General features: G+C 40.8%; 1 protein-coding gene across 1 annotated transcript in view; it reads right to left on the minus strand.

Annotated features, from left to right (window-relative positions):
* Positions 1-15,259, minus strand: part of CATSPERB (cation channel sperm associated auxiliary subunit beta) — an 81,454-nt gene that overhangs the window by 44,109 nt on the left and 22,086 nt on the right. Inside the window, exons 7-14 of the mRNA XM_054026174.1 lie at positions 12,609-12,701; positions 10,826-10,944; positions 8,836-8,868; positions 7,400-7,466; positions 2,929-2,975; positions 1,990-2,142; positions 843-995; positions 65-209 (exon numbers count right to left, since the gene is read on the minus strand). Coding sequence (XP_053882149.1) covers positions 65-209; positions 843-995; positions 1,990-2,142; positions 2,929-2,975; positions 7,400-7,466; positions 8,836-8,868; positions 10,826-10,944; positions 12,609-12,701 — 810 coding nt within the window. The remainder of the gene's footprint in view (positions 1-64; positions 210-842; positions 996-1,989; positions 2,143-2,928; positions 2,976-7,399; positions 7,467-8,835; positions 8,869-10,825; positions 10,945-12,608; positions 12,702-15,259) is intronic.

Raw genomic sequence — 15,259 nt, forward strand, 5'->3', positions numbered from 1 at the left:
GTTAGCAAAGCAGCTGCCCTGGGTCAGTTCCTAACCACTGCAGAATTAATTCTGAATTCCTCACCTGCCTTAGTAAAGAAGATGTTTCCCTTGTCAGTCACAAATGCAATTGAGTGACTATAAACACACATATTTGTTTTTATAATTATTTCATTCTCCAGAGTGATTAACAACATAAAAGTGTTGCCTCCATCGTCAGAAAACCAGACCTGTGGAAAAGAAACAATTGTGACTGTTGAACTGCTATCTGCATTCATAGCTTGCTCACAGAGTATTATAGAGACAGAATCTTTTTCAAATTAACATTTGCTGGAAATAATCAAAGTAAACACCCCAGCCTCACAGTTATAAAAATGCAATACATTTTATTGCACACATACATAAGTATTACAGAAATACCAGGCTGTCCCAAAATCTACAACTTAATGTTTTTAGAAAATAACCCCTATCTGGCAATATGTTTCCCTGTAACTAAAATTTGTTCATAATTAACTATAATTCACTTCTTGAGTATTTCCTCTCTCCTCCACCACCCCAGAATTAGGCCTATCCTTACTTAAGATGAGTAGTACCTCACTCCACAAAGTCACACTTGAATTAAATGAGACCATTCACAGACTCTGTTCAGTGGTAGCAAGCACTGCAGAATGAGGCCCTGTGAGAAGTTATTTCTTCCCACAGTTAGAAAATGCATGACAGTTTCTCATTTTGATCTTGCTTCTGCTGAAATCGATAGGAGTTTTACAAAATTTCATCAAGAAGGATAGAACTGGACCTTTCATTCCTAAAAATCACCATAAAAATTATACTTCACTTCCATATATATTCCCATAGATGCACACCTGGCTCCCATAAATATAGAGAAAGTGACTTCCTGGGTGAAAAAACATTCCAAAAGGCAAAAACTTAGGGTCTGGAAACCAGAATACTGGAAATTTTGTTTTCCTGTTCAATTTGTGGTCTGTTAACTTGTACACCGAGACCATTTCTTTATTCTAAAGAGAAAAAAATATTAACTATAGACAGGTAAGATTTTTGCACAATCATTAAACCACTAGCATACAGAATATCATAAGAGCCAGAATGTACAGCACATTTAAGTGGTTATAAATTTATGTCTGGCAAGTGACAGTAATACACGGAATTTAGAGAGAGAAACCTGCACATTATTGTGTAACTGGGCACAAATTTTTGCTTTTCATTGACCGGTCAAATAGAAACATTCCCTAATTTCTAGTAATTGAAGGAAAAGACTTTTGTGGCATTTAGAAAAGATGGAAACTTAAGTTCTGAAGAGCGGGAAAAGGGGTTGTGAATAAAGCAGAGGACTGGGAACCAGGAGAGCTGGGTTTCCTTTCCAGCTGTGCTACAAAACACCCTGGGAACTGCAATTAAATGTTCGATTTTCCTTGTCAAAATATAGTTGCTCATGAAGAGCCATTTGCACAGATAACCTTTTTTCAGTGCAAGGCACCTAAAGAAGGACCCATTTTATATACAGAAATAAAGGAGAAATATACCATTACTACTTCACACTTCTGTAGCACATTCCATGCAAAGATTTCAAAAAGCACCTGCAAACACTAGGATGAAGTTCATCCTTGTGCAGAAGTCCAACACCAAGCCAATGCACCACTTCCACTCAACACAGGCCTTGCTCTGGACTTCAGCACAGGGGAGAATGTCACTGTAGATTAATAAATTTTTATTATCCTCATTTTACAGATGGGGAAACTAATGCACTGAAAGGTGAAGTGATTTGCCCAAAAAGCAAACCAGTGAAAGAGTCAGGGATAGAACTCAGATCTCCTAAGTTTCAGTCCCCCTCCTCTAATACTCACTGATACTGTTTGGCATTCTTTATCCAAAAACGATTGTCTTGAACAAACAACAGAATGGCATAGAAGGGTGGGCAATTTAATTTAAATTATAAATTAAAGTTCAGATGTGCTAAGCGGCAGAAATTATGCCTGGGGTTCCATACTGTACCTGAACAGTTATAAGACCTATTCCAGTGTTCTGCTGATAGTCAATAAGAAATGCCACTACTCGTCTAGAAAGTGTCTTTCCACCGTGAAATTTATGGGGCAAGCAACTGTACCATTCTGTGTATGGATCATTACTATAGAAACAGGTAGATACCTAAGAGGAAGGAAATATGTGATTAGGAACTCAATATGGTGAAAGTTTGAATGGGTTTGTATGTAGTGTATCATAAGCTTGGTTTCAGAACAGAATGGAGGACCAGATCTTCAGCTGGTGTAAACTGGCTCAGCTCCATTGACTTCAATGAAATGCTTGTGAGCATGAGACTAACAAAACTGCACAAGCATTTGCACAAATCCCTTCAGCAAGACCAAACTCAGTCTTACTTGGGTCCTGGGTTTCTTGTTTTGGGCAGAAATTGACAACTATCTGGAATCAAGCCAACCTCTATGTTGGATTTGTGATATGGACAAATGGGAACTAGTAAGTAAGTGGAAGTTAATGAGAATTTTCCTGGAGTATTAAGGAAGCAGCTCAAGTAAACAATTGCAACTTTAGGCCCTTTAATCTGCAACTAGATCCATGTAGACAGCCCTTTGTGCCCATGTGGAGCCTAATTGACTTTAGTGGGATCCACATTGGTGCTGGGGCCACCAATGTTACCCAATGGAAGTATCAACAGGGTCATAGTATGAGCTAAATGGTATTGCATATTAATTTGGAAAGCAATTTTAAAGCTAGGAAACTAACTAGGGGACATATAGCATGCCAACTTTTTACTAATGAGCTATAACATCAAGACTTTACATGTTCAGACAGAAAAATGGCAAAGAAATAGGAAGTTAAAAAATATAGACTGATATCAGTGGGAATACTGTTGCATTAGTACTGCAGTTACGATCAACCAATGCAAACCTTACCTGGTTTACTGCATTACCATACCTGGCTTAATGTCTTATCTTTGTTGAACGAGAGGCTAATGTAATCCACTAGGGAAAAAACAAAGGTATTATCTAAACATCAAAGTCAGCATGTAATAGCTGTAATATAGTTTTATAAAAAGACCAATCTGGTTTCATCTTTATGGGACAGATTTCCCAGAATTGGGGCCAATTCTTCAAAATAGCTCAGTACTCAACATGCTCAGCACTTTTGAAAATAAAGGTTTATATCAGCTCATATAATGTATATATATCATATATATGTAAATTTATACTCCCTCCCTCCCACACACACCAACTCTGTTCCTTATACAGAGGGGGAACCTGTACAAGCTGTTTTGGGTTTTGGCAGGTTGGAAAGGGAACGATCACCTCTGTGGTATGTGCCACATTTCATCCAACCCTATAGAGACCTTTTCATGGGTTCTCTTTAGGGTTCCGGTTCCACTTGATTCTCCATCCCACCAGAGTCTAGGTAAGTTACATTGTGTCCCCCTCCACCATTTGAAAATCCCCTTCAGGGTTCTGTTCAAACAACATCTTTGGTTGAGGGAACTCCTAGAAGATTGCTGGGAGTTTGGCTCAGCACCAGTGGAGAGACAGGAAGCCTTTAAGTGGCAGTCCCTCTCCTCAGGAGGATTCTTCAAAATCTGTGAGTTTAAGGGTTAGAGCAGTAAAATAAAGAAATCAATATTGTTTAGATATGAAAAGTACTTTTTAGTCGAAGGATAACTGGAAAAGGCTATAAATGAAAATGTGAAAAGCTCTCTGTTGCAAAGCTAGAATGTCCAGGAGCTAAGCCTTCATTACACCAAGTGAGAACAGGAAATGGCTGAAAGGTCAGAAAGCACTGGAAAAAGGCAGTTATCTACATGGGGAACAATTTTAGGATAATTGTTCCTTTCATTTTCCCTTGATGAAGAGGTTTGGAGGGGAGGTGGATCTACAAGAAGATATACGTATAGTAGAACCTCAGAGTTTCGAATACCTCAGGAAAGGAGGTTGTTTGTAAATCTGAAATGTTCGTAACTCTGAACAAAATGATATGGTTGTTCTTTCATTGACTTAATACAGCTTTGGAACTTTACTATGCAGAAGAAAAATGCTGCTTTTAACTATCTTAATTTAAATAAAACAAGCACAGAAAAAGTTTCCTTACCTTGTCAAATCTTTTTTTTTTTTTAAACTTTCCTCTTTTTTGTATTTAGTAGTTTACGTTTATCACAGTACTGTACTGTATTTACTTTTTTGTTGTTGTCTCTGCTGCTGCCTGATTGCATACTTCCAGTTCCAAATGAGGTGTGTGGTTGACCGGTCAGTTTGTAACTCTGGTGTTCGTAACTCTGAGGTTCTACTGTATTCTGTTCCATACCTCCTGTTTTAATCCTTTCCCCCCACTCCCCTCTCTTACACTAAAGTGGTCCACAGAATGAATAAAAGGAGAACCACTAATCTGGGAAATTATAACCAACTGAGCAAACGAGTAAAGTAAATGACAAATCTGGGATATGGACAAGCAAATCCTCCTTACTCTATAGACTGCATTTACATGGAACAGAGTTTGTGAACTGGATTTGTGGAATGCTGATTTCAATCTGCCTGTCTAAAGTAGCTACTGTGCACCCACATACAAGTACAAATGAAAATTAAGAACATAAAAAATATTCATTGGTGTTAAAAAACCTCTTTTACCCCATGTGCTCATGCGAAGGATGGGAGATGAGGAGTCCTCTTGTAAGTGTTTACACAAATACACCTGTAAATAATTTAAACCTGTGTGTAATTGTCTGGGATAAATTCTTGCTCCCTTTTCAAAGCTTGAGTGAATGGGCTTTACACAGGGAAGAATTGTCATCCTAACCTGGAGCCGGGTTTCAGAGCAGCCACTATGTGGCCACTACAGCAGTGTCTGGGTTATAAGAGCAGCTACTGCTTGCTCTGTGTCCACTAAATAGTTTTCTAATCAGTAGATCTGTGAAGTTTATAGATTCTCCGCCCATTCCTTGCAGAGAACTGGTGCAGAGCAGTGTTGTAGGGCACTTAGAAAGCACAGGTTTCTTTCCATGAAGCTTCTCTACCGCCTATCCCTCGTGTAGCAGGAGAGGTTACTCACCTTGGGCAGTAACTGGAGTTCTTTGAGAAGTGTATGTGCCTGTGGTGCTCCACTTTAGGGGAGCATTCATCCCTGCACCTTTGATTGGAGATTTTTGATAGCAACGCCTGTTCAGCCCACGCATGTGTCCTACCCATCCTCGTGCCCTGCACTGAGGTTATATAGGGCTATGTGGGCAAGCTGCTCTCAGTTCCTTCTCTATCGCAAACCCCATAAAGACAGCTCCGAAGCGTGGGAAATGGGGTGGATAGTGGAGCACCCACAGGGACACATATCGAAGAACTCCAGTTATTGCACAAGGTGAATAACCTCTCCTTCTTCGAGAAGTATCCCTGGGGGAACTCCACTTTAGGTGACTCCCTAGCAGTAACCCTTTAAGAAGGTGGGAGTTTAAGAACAGAGTCCACCACTGAAGAAAGAACTGTGTTGCCTACTGCTGCATCTGATCTTGCAGCATGAATTAGGGCACAGTGGTTGGAAAACGTTTGCACCGAGAAACATGTTGCAGCCCTGCAGATTTCAGCAACCAGAATGTCTTTGAGTAGAGCTACAGACGTAGACTGTGCAGTCACTCTTACGGGAGGTATCAAGGCTCCTTCCCCATTCTGAACTTTAGCGTACAGATGTGGGGGCCTGCATGAAAACTTCTAAGCTTAACTACCAGCTTAGATCTGGTCCATTGCCACCACTCCCAATGTGCTAATTCCCTCCCCCGGGTAGCCTTGAGAGACACTTCACCAATTCCCTGGTGAATACAGATCCAAACTCCTTGGATCTTAAAACAAGGATAAATTAACCATCCCCCCTCCTCCCTTCCACGAACTCCTGGTGGATCAAGATCCAACCCCCTTGGATCTAAAAAACAGGGAAAATCAATCAGGTTCTTAAAACGAAGGCTTTTAATTAAAGAAAAAGGTAAAAATCGTCTCTGTAAAATCAGGATGGAAAATAACTTTACAGGGTAATCAAACTTAAAGAGCCCAGAGGACCCCCCTCTAGCCTTAGGTTCAAAGTTACAGCAAACAGAGGTAAACACCCTAGCAAAAGGTACATTTACAAGTTGAGAAAACAAAGATAAAGCTAACACGCCTTGCCTGGCTGTTTACTTACAAGTTTGAAATATGAGAGACTTGTTCAGAAAGATTTGGAGAGCATGGATTGATGTCTGGTCCCTCTCAGTCCCAAGAGCGAACTCCCACCAAAACAAAGAGTACAAACAAAAGCCTTCCCCCCCACCAAGATTTGAAAGTATCTTGTCCCCTTATTGGTCCTTTGGGTCAGGTGTCAGCCAGGTTACCTGAGCTTCTTAACCCTTTACAGGTAAAAGGATTTTGGAGTCTCTGGCCAGGAGGGATTTTATAGTATTGTACACAGGAGGGCTGTTGCCCTTCCCTTTATAATTATGACAGGAGGTGTGACCTCAGCTAATCCATAAAAGCAAATACATCCAAAGATCCATTTAGAAAGTCTGTGAGTGGAGACAGGTGCTCCCTCAGACCTATTTGCAATAGAAACAAAGAGCCTAGGGGACCTCCTCAATGGCCTAGTTCTATCCAAGTAAAAGGCTAATGTCCTCTTAACATTTAGTGCAAGAAAAGCAGACTACTGCGTAGACTGTGGCTTAGGAAAAAAAGAAAGGTGAATAGTTTGGATGATATGAAATTCAGAGGACTCTTTAGGTAAGAACTTTGGATGAGGTCATAAAGATTACTTTGTTCTCCAAGGAAAAGGTAAGGGAGCATTGGCCATTAGAGACACCCCCACCCCAACCTTTAGAGCAGAAGTGATGGCCACCAAGAAGGCAGCCTTCATAGACAGATGTAATAGTGAGCACATAGCTAAAGGCTCAAAGGATTGTTTCATGAGACAGTTAAGAACTAGGCTGAGATCCCAAAGCTATGTAGAGGCTCTAATCTGCAGAAAAAGATTGATAAATCCTTTTAGGAATCTCGCTGTTGTTGAATGAGAAAATCTCCCATCAAAGGTTCAGACACACATGCGCACCTAAAGTGGAACATCCACAGGGACACCACTTAAAGAAGAACAACAGCACTTCTACTGTTTTTTAGCATTTTTCTTGGGTACATAACTTGTGGGAGAATGGTTGGGGGATCAGACCCTAAACTAAAGACACTTTATAGTTAAGGCTGGGATTTTCAGAAGATCCTATGGGAGTTTGGTGCCCAAATTCCATGGAAACTGAGTGGGATATGAGTGCCTAACTCCCTTAGGCTCCTGTGAAAACCCCAAGTTAAGTGATTAACCCGATCACAACTCAGTTCATAACTATGCTTTACTCTTTTTTTATTTTCTCCCTCCGTTTCATAGATTTAAAAATTTTCACATCTGAACTTCTCACCTTCATAGCTCTCTGCGTTAGCTAGACATTGCACATTATACCATACATTTGCGCTGAAATAATCATCCTATGAGAAACAGAGGGAAATACATAATTAAAATAATTGCATCCATTTGTGATGTAATTTTTCTGTACATAAATAATAGCTTAGTTTGCATTAAAGAATCCTGCAAAGACACTGGAGGGTACAAGGAGGGTTGGGCTTGATCAATAATGTAGATAAGAATAAATACAGGTTGATGGGGAAAGAGGAGTTGGAGAATATAGCCATTTCCTGAATCTCCAAGTCAGGAATAAGCAAGGCCTGAACATAAAGCTGTTGGAGGTGTAATTTTTCAAACAACATGTGAAACCAAAGCCTTGATAAGTGGTAGTCATTAAAAGATCCCATGATAATGCTACTCAGTGTCTACAGCCAAGTTCAAATCTGAGAAAGTAAATTGTGCGTGCCTACAATTCCCTCTGCTGTATTAAGCAACAGAGGGTCCTGTGGCACCTTTGAGACTAACAGAAGTACTGGGAGCATAAGCTTTCGTGGGTAAGAACCTCACTTCTTCAGATGCAAGTAATGGAAATCTCCAGAGGCAGGTATATATCAGTGTGGAGATAACGAGGTTAGTTCAATCAGGGAGGGTGAGGTGCTCTGCTAGCAGTTGAGGTGTGAACACCAAGGGAGGAGAAACTGTTTCTGTAGTTGGATAGCCATTCACAGTCTTTGTTTAATCCTGATCTGATGGTGTCAAATTTGCAAATGAACTGGAGCTCAGCAGTTTCTCTTTGGAGTCTGGTCCTGAAGTTTTTTTGCTGTAAGATGGCAACCTTTACATCTGCTATTGTGTGGCCAGGGAGGTTGAAGTGTTCCCCTACAGGTTTTTGTATATTGCCATTCCTGATATCTGACTTGTGTCCATTTATCCTCTTGCGTAGTGACTGTCCAGTTTGGCCAATGTACATAGCAGAGGGGCATTGCTGGCATATGATGGCATATATAACATTGGTGGACGTGCAGGTGAATGAGCCGGTGATGTTGTAGCTGATCTGGTTAGGTCCAGTGATGGTGTTGCTGGTGTAGATATGTGGGCAGAGTTGGCATCGAGGTTTGTTGCATGGGTTGGTTCCTGAGTTAGAGTTGTTATGGTGCGGTGCGTGGTTGCTGGTGAGAATATGCTTAAGGTTGGCAGGTTGTCTGTGGGCGAGGACTGGCCTGCCTCCCAAGGTCTGTGAAAGTGAGGGATCTGGTGTATTATTCTTAGTAGGCTGGCCTAACTTAAAATGTTTTTGTGAACTGTTAGGCAATTGTGGTGTTCTAACCCAGAAATTTAAAATATTTCTGTTGGTTTTTTTTAAATATTAATTCACTGGTGTAAAGTGATCTCGTATTGTGAACAAGTAAAACAAACAGAAAATTAAGAAAACTGCTTTTCCAAGATTCTCACCCTTTCAAAGCCGCAGAAGCTTGGTTTGGTGAACTAGGGAAAAACAGAAAGCAAAAAATTAGTAATACTAGTATGTGATCATGTAATTAAAGATTATCATAATACATGTGCACCAGGGGATTAAATTAAGCCTTAATTTTGGTATTTACTAAATGTTGAATGCTTGACTTTGCAACTTAATAATGTTCTTTTAGCATAGTTTTTTGCATATAATATACATATTAAAATCAATAGGGGAGGGCATTTCTTGGCAATTCATGAACAATAATATTAAGCATATTCAATTTCTGCAGCAGTCATTAACAATCAAGAAATGCTTTTCCTATCAGTTATTAAATATGTTCATGATTAACAGAAATGACAGATGGGTTTTAGCTCCAGAGTTCAGATCCCAATTTGGTTTTGAATTTCTTCAAGTTATTGGGACATTTGAATCCATGGTTTTGATTCAGGCCTATCTCCAATATAAACTCATTGAAAACCACTGGCTATCCAGTATGCAATAACAAGTTGTAGAAACATGTACAGTACAAATTATTTAAAAGTTAATAGGATTTGTTTTGACAACTTGTGATTAGGAGTTTTTAATTATATAAATATTTTAGTTACAGTCAGTCTAATTTTATTCTCATAGCTTCATTTTATAAGTATATAGAAGCACATGGAGCCAAATTCTGTTCGCAGCTACACCTGCACAAATCTCTATTGATTTGCTCAGGTGTAAATAAGGGCAAAATTTGGCTAGTGACACGTACTTTGAGTTTTAAACAAGGTAAATTAGTAATCACATCAGGCCAAATCATTAAATCTTAATCCATAAATCCTTACTCAGACAAAATTACCATTTAGTGAGTGAGTGTGACCTTCAGAACCACCAACGCCAACTGACAAAGAGTTCGCTGTTCTGTAACAGTAACTCCTACCAAACCTGATGCACTCACTACACCTAACACACTGCTTTCATGGTATTAATCCATAAGTAGGGTTGTTTAAGGTATTAAATGAAAGCAAGTGACACACTTGTCATTAATATCATTGTGAAATGTATGTACTGACACTGTATAAGGAGTTATGTATACATACTGAAGATATATTGTAAAGTCTGTAACAAGGCAGAGATGATAAATGGGTTTTCTGCCAGACGAAGCATGCCTATTCACCTATCCCTGTCTCTGATGTAAATTAAGCATGGTGAGGCAAATACATTCCAAGTCATCAGAGACCTGTGAAGTCAACAGGAAAGGAGCACACAGGAAAATGAACAATGGGTGAGAAGTGTTTTATCTGAGGTTGTACTTCAAAAGAATACACTTCAAAGTGCTTTTCTGGATGAAGACCAGAAGGCTCAGCATCTTGCAGCATCAAATTCTAAGTGATCAACCAACCTTCCACTTACCACTAGTGCTGATCAAATGAATTGGCCTTGCCACGGTACTTGTGGCACAGCCAATCATTTGCAAAAGATGGATCCAATTCTTTTGCTATGGTGACAAAGCGACTCTGGTGAACCCATACATATGTGGGTTTCAGAACATATAAGTTAGCAAGTCCATTAAAAACCCTGCCTTCAGAATAAGAGTAAAGGAACTTCTTGTATGGATAGTTTAAATTAGATGAAACAAAAGAACTCTTCTGGCATTAAAGTTTATTAATCTAATAAATAGTTAAAAGGAGCATGACTAAATGTGCTACATTTCTCACAAAGCATTTTTACAACAAGATTACTCAACAAATTAACTATTATGCTGTGGGACAGTTGTATGTCCTTATTCTGAATTTTAACAATCCTGAATCTTCCTTTATTCCGAATTTCCTAATCTCATGTTAAAAGGCTGAGAAAAAGGTAGTCACACAAATTAAAAATCTCCTTTACTATATTTCCATGAGGACTGCTCTAAAAATAACTGCACAATTGTGCAAACTTTTATTTGTCTTACGCTTTGCAAATATGCCTTAAAATGTTACTTAATTTATAAGTAAACTCACATACATTTAAAATCCTTCCAGTTGGATAGCGTAGATCTTGACTGATGAAAAGGCCCAATGTAGTGAGGATTATTAAATGATTATTCGTTAAGATTATATTCACAAGTGAAAGGCCAGCACAGTCTTATGGAAGAGAAAAAACAGCATTATGAATAATCACTGCTTTGTTTGTTTTGTGCATTCACACATCTGTCATGACTATAGTCTACAACACGCAAGCCAAAGAATCACTTAGCCATTCAGAACATTTGCGGGTATCATTACAAGTGCTTGGTTCCCCTCTGGATTCAGCATATAAAATTAAAGACATTTTTACAAATCATGTATGTTTTAGAATTTGACATGAACGCCATTTAGCTGGCCAGCCTGTACCTGAAAATAAGGCCAAAAGGATAGGTAGTGTGGAATTAGGGTTGTTTTTTTGCTGCTTCAGAATAGCTTCACAAACCATACATCTTTCTTCCCATAGGAACTGATGATTCCTTTTGCCTTTCAGGTTATAGCACAGTAGGGTTACCATACGTCCGGATTTTCCCGGACATGTCTGGCTTTTTGGGCTCCAAATCCCCGTCCGGGGGGAAAGCCCAAAAAGCCGGACATGTCCGGGAAAATCGGGACATGCCGGGCCGGCCGTGCGGGTGCTCGGGGGCCGGGCCGGGGGTCGGGCCGGGGACTTGGGGGCCGGGCCGGAGACTTGGGGGCCGGGACGGGGGAGCGGGGCCGGGCCAGGGGCTGGGGGCTCGGGGGCGCCGGGGACTCGGGGGCCGGGCCGGCACTGGCGGCTTGGGGGCCGGGCCGGTGGTGCCAGGCCGGGCCAGGGGCTCGGGGGACGGGCCGGCGGTGCCGGGGGCTGGGCTGGGGACCGGCGGTGCGGTGCCGGGGGTGCTCGGCCGGGGGCCCGAGGGCCGGGCCCCCGAGGGCCGGGCCGGGGACCGCAGTGCTGGGCGGGCCGGGGGTGGTCGGCCGGGGGCCGGGCCCGGCACCCCAGGGCCGGGGCCAGCCTGGGCCGCGCCTCCTCCCCCCACACTCCCCCTTACCTGCTTCAGGCTTCCCGCGACTCAAATGTTCGCGGGAAGCAGGGAAGGGGGCGGAGACTTGGGGGTGGGGGCAGAGTTGGGGCGGGGGCGGGGCCGGGTCCCCGTGGAGTGTCCTCCTTTGGGAGGCACAAAATATGGTAACCCTGTAGCACGGACTCTTTAAGAGCTTCCTAGGCCAGCTCAGCACTCACCCAGTACTTAAGTACTTCTTATCTTACAAAGGACTGGAAAATAGCCCTTTCCAGAGCACACTTTCCACTCCAGTTAGCTTGTAGGGACCACCATGGCAACTCTGTAATGTCCTTGTCTTCAATCTGACAGGGTTCAAAGCACCACCTGTGATATTTACCTTTTCTCTTGTCTGGTTTGAGAATGTGGTCAAGCAAGGGACCAAGACTGTTTCAAATTAGTTTCTACTACTTGCCACTGATCTAAGCAAGCCTTCCTTCTCTATGCATGCCTGCTATGGATTTATAAGTTTTGATTTTATTATTATTTCTTAAGCTTTTTTGTTTTATTATTGACAATTACATACACATTATGCTATATTTTGATGTAATTCAAGATGATCTCTACTGACCTCAAGGGGAGCAAATGTGGGTAGAAATGGGTCAGGGCACCCCACCACGGTTCTGTCAACACAAGTCTAAGTGCAGACTTGAGTCTCTCACATGACAGTGTAATGAATGTACCACCCAAGCAACCAAGAACACTGCACTTGTTAAATTATTAAGAAGAAGAAGGAATTACCATCGTCTAGGAGACTACACAGGCTGTCTGTCATATTGAACCACTTTGTATCTCGAGATATAAATCCAGAATTGGTAACTCCTAAATAAATTCCTACAAATAAAAAAAAAAAAAAAAAAAGAAGAAGATTGATGTAGCAATGAAAGGAAAAAGGACAATCTAAAAGCAGATGTCTCACAATTTGTAAAAGTATTTTCTGGTACAATCATATGAGGCCAAATCCTATACTCTTCACTCTGGAAAAACTCTCACTGACTTCATAGGATTGATTATAGGGTTGGAAATGCTGTCTTCTATTGATCACTTCAATACAGAAGCTTCTGTGTAACTTTTGAGTGAATGACAACTGAGTAAGGACTCCGGGATCTGGCTACAGATATCAGAGATGTTTGAAACTCCATTATCTTTGGTTTTGAACCACTTTTCAGAGCTTTTAACTTGAATTTTGGGGCTGAAACCCCAAAATCAAAAATAAAGCTCAGTTGAAGCTGCCAAGTTTTACCTGTTTTCATACTGTGATTTGGAAACCACAATAAGGTTCAGATGTTGACTTTCCAAATCAATCCGTACCACATAGTTTTGATATGAAACCATAAATGAGACTCCTATTTTATTTTGAAATGGAGACTAGAACTCATTTTAAGGATTCGCAGACTTTTTAGAAACACAGACTGAGCTGTGATTTTTATTTATTAAATGCTGTCTGTGCTCAATGCACCTGCCCAGATGAAGGTCCAGACTTACAGTGGTGCAGATTTCTTCCCTGATTTTAACTAAGCACATCTTGCTTTTGAGGGATATTGTTGAAAGTTCAGGAAGCATTTCAATGGAATGAGAGTAGTCATTCAGCACAGAGGTAAAAAGGGAAGACGGAAGGGTGTATCTAACAAGAGTGAAAGATGTACACATTGAGTTTGTCATGAATTATTGAAGTGCCTGGTCCCTTAAAAGGCAGTTTTACCATTCACTTTTATGGGATCAGGTTTTTCCTCAGCTGAGTTTGACCACTGTCAGTGTTTGTGATGAAAGCTTGGAACAGCTACAATAGATATTTCAATGGGAATTCCTATAGGTGTCTCACTCTGTATTTCAAGCACTGTGTTATGATTTCATTGAAATTAGTGACTGAGAAACTACAAAAAGTTTCAGATAGTGTTTTTGTTACCCAAAACTCTGAAAACTAATGTGTAAATCTTAACAAAACAGGCTTTATTGGAGTTCTAGTAGATCATCTGGCTCTGAAATGCTGTGACATTAATGATTGTGGTCATGAGATTTCCTTTTCCCGTCCTGGCCAAAAAGCAGTAAGTGCAGAGGAGTATGGAAAGTTTTAAAAAGAAAAAAAAAATTGCAAAGAAATTATAGATTTGGTTTAGTTTTAGTTTGGGGAGAAGTTTCAGGCTTTGCTACCTCATGAAATAAAAAGTTATTTACCCTACAATAACTGGCTCTTCAAGATGTGTTGTCCATATATATTCCACTTTTTGAGTGCATGCACCAACTGCACTCTAGATGGATTCTTTTAACCAGCATTGTCTGTTGGGGAGTCTATGCCCTATATATCCTTATGCCTCTGACTGAAGAGTGGTGTTGCCCCAACCACCCTTCAGATTCTTTGCCCCATGAAATCTTGATGTTAACAGACTCTATAGCACCGAGTATGGGGGAGAGGTTGAGGCAGATTCTGGAATGTATTTAGTCTAATCTATATATAGGGACATGTATTGAAGAACCACAGCTACTGTAGCATAAGCAATTGTTTCTCCTTTGTTGCTTGTGTATATACAGTATATATTTCACTGCTAGTGACTCACAAGCAGTGATCTAAATTATAGAAGGTAAGTACTCAGAGTCTACCTAAATGATGACCATAGGAAAACTCTGCCAAAGTCTGCATCAGGTCTGGATGTTCCATGACAGAACAGTGTTGGATTAATATGAGAACTAAAGGCCATGTTTATTACTCTATAAAGTCTATGATTGGTATATTGCTCAGAGAGGCAACAGAAGTTGCTTGTGCTCTCATAGAGTGGGCTATGACCCTTAATGGTGGGATTACAGAAGCCAACTCATAGCAAGGTTTGATACAGACTAAAATCCAGTTTGAGAGTCTTGGAGTAGAAAAGACCTGGTCCTTAACCCTATCTCTATATGCTATGAATAGTCTGGGGGATGCTCTGAGTGGCCTCGTTCTATCTGTGTGTAATAAGAGGCCATCTAATGTATGCAGTTTTGCCTCACCTTTTTTCAAACATGGGTTTGTAAAGAATATTGGAAGGTGAATAACTCGACTTAAATGGAAATCACAGATCACTCTTGGTAGAATTTTTGGGTGAGGTCTTGATGTCTTGTCTGTATGAAAGGCTGTACATGAGGGCCTGCCATTAAATCTTGTAATTCCCCCATCTTCCTACTTGATGATATTGCTACCAGGAAATCTGATTTAACAGAAAGATGAAACAAAGAGCAAGTAGCCTTGGGTTCAGGTAGAGGTCACATCAGCCCTGCTATGACTATATTTACAACCAAGAGAAGGATAGGTCTCTAACCGGGGGGAGAGGGGGGTGTGGGAGGGGGAAGAAGAGGGAGGGAGGATTAGACCCTCATAAGCCCCTTTAAGAATCTAGACATGATGGGACGATATAATGTAG

The sequence above is a fragment of the Malaclemys terrapin genome, chromosome 4 (assembly GCF_027887155.1).
Source record: "Malaclemys terrapin pileata isolate rMalTer1 chromosome 4, rMalTer1.hap1, whole genome shotgun sequence".
Taxonomy (NCBI): domain Eukaryota; kingdom Metazoa; phylum Chordata; order Testudines; family Emydidae; genus Malaclemys; species Malaclemys terrapin.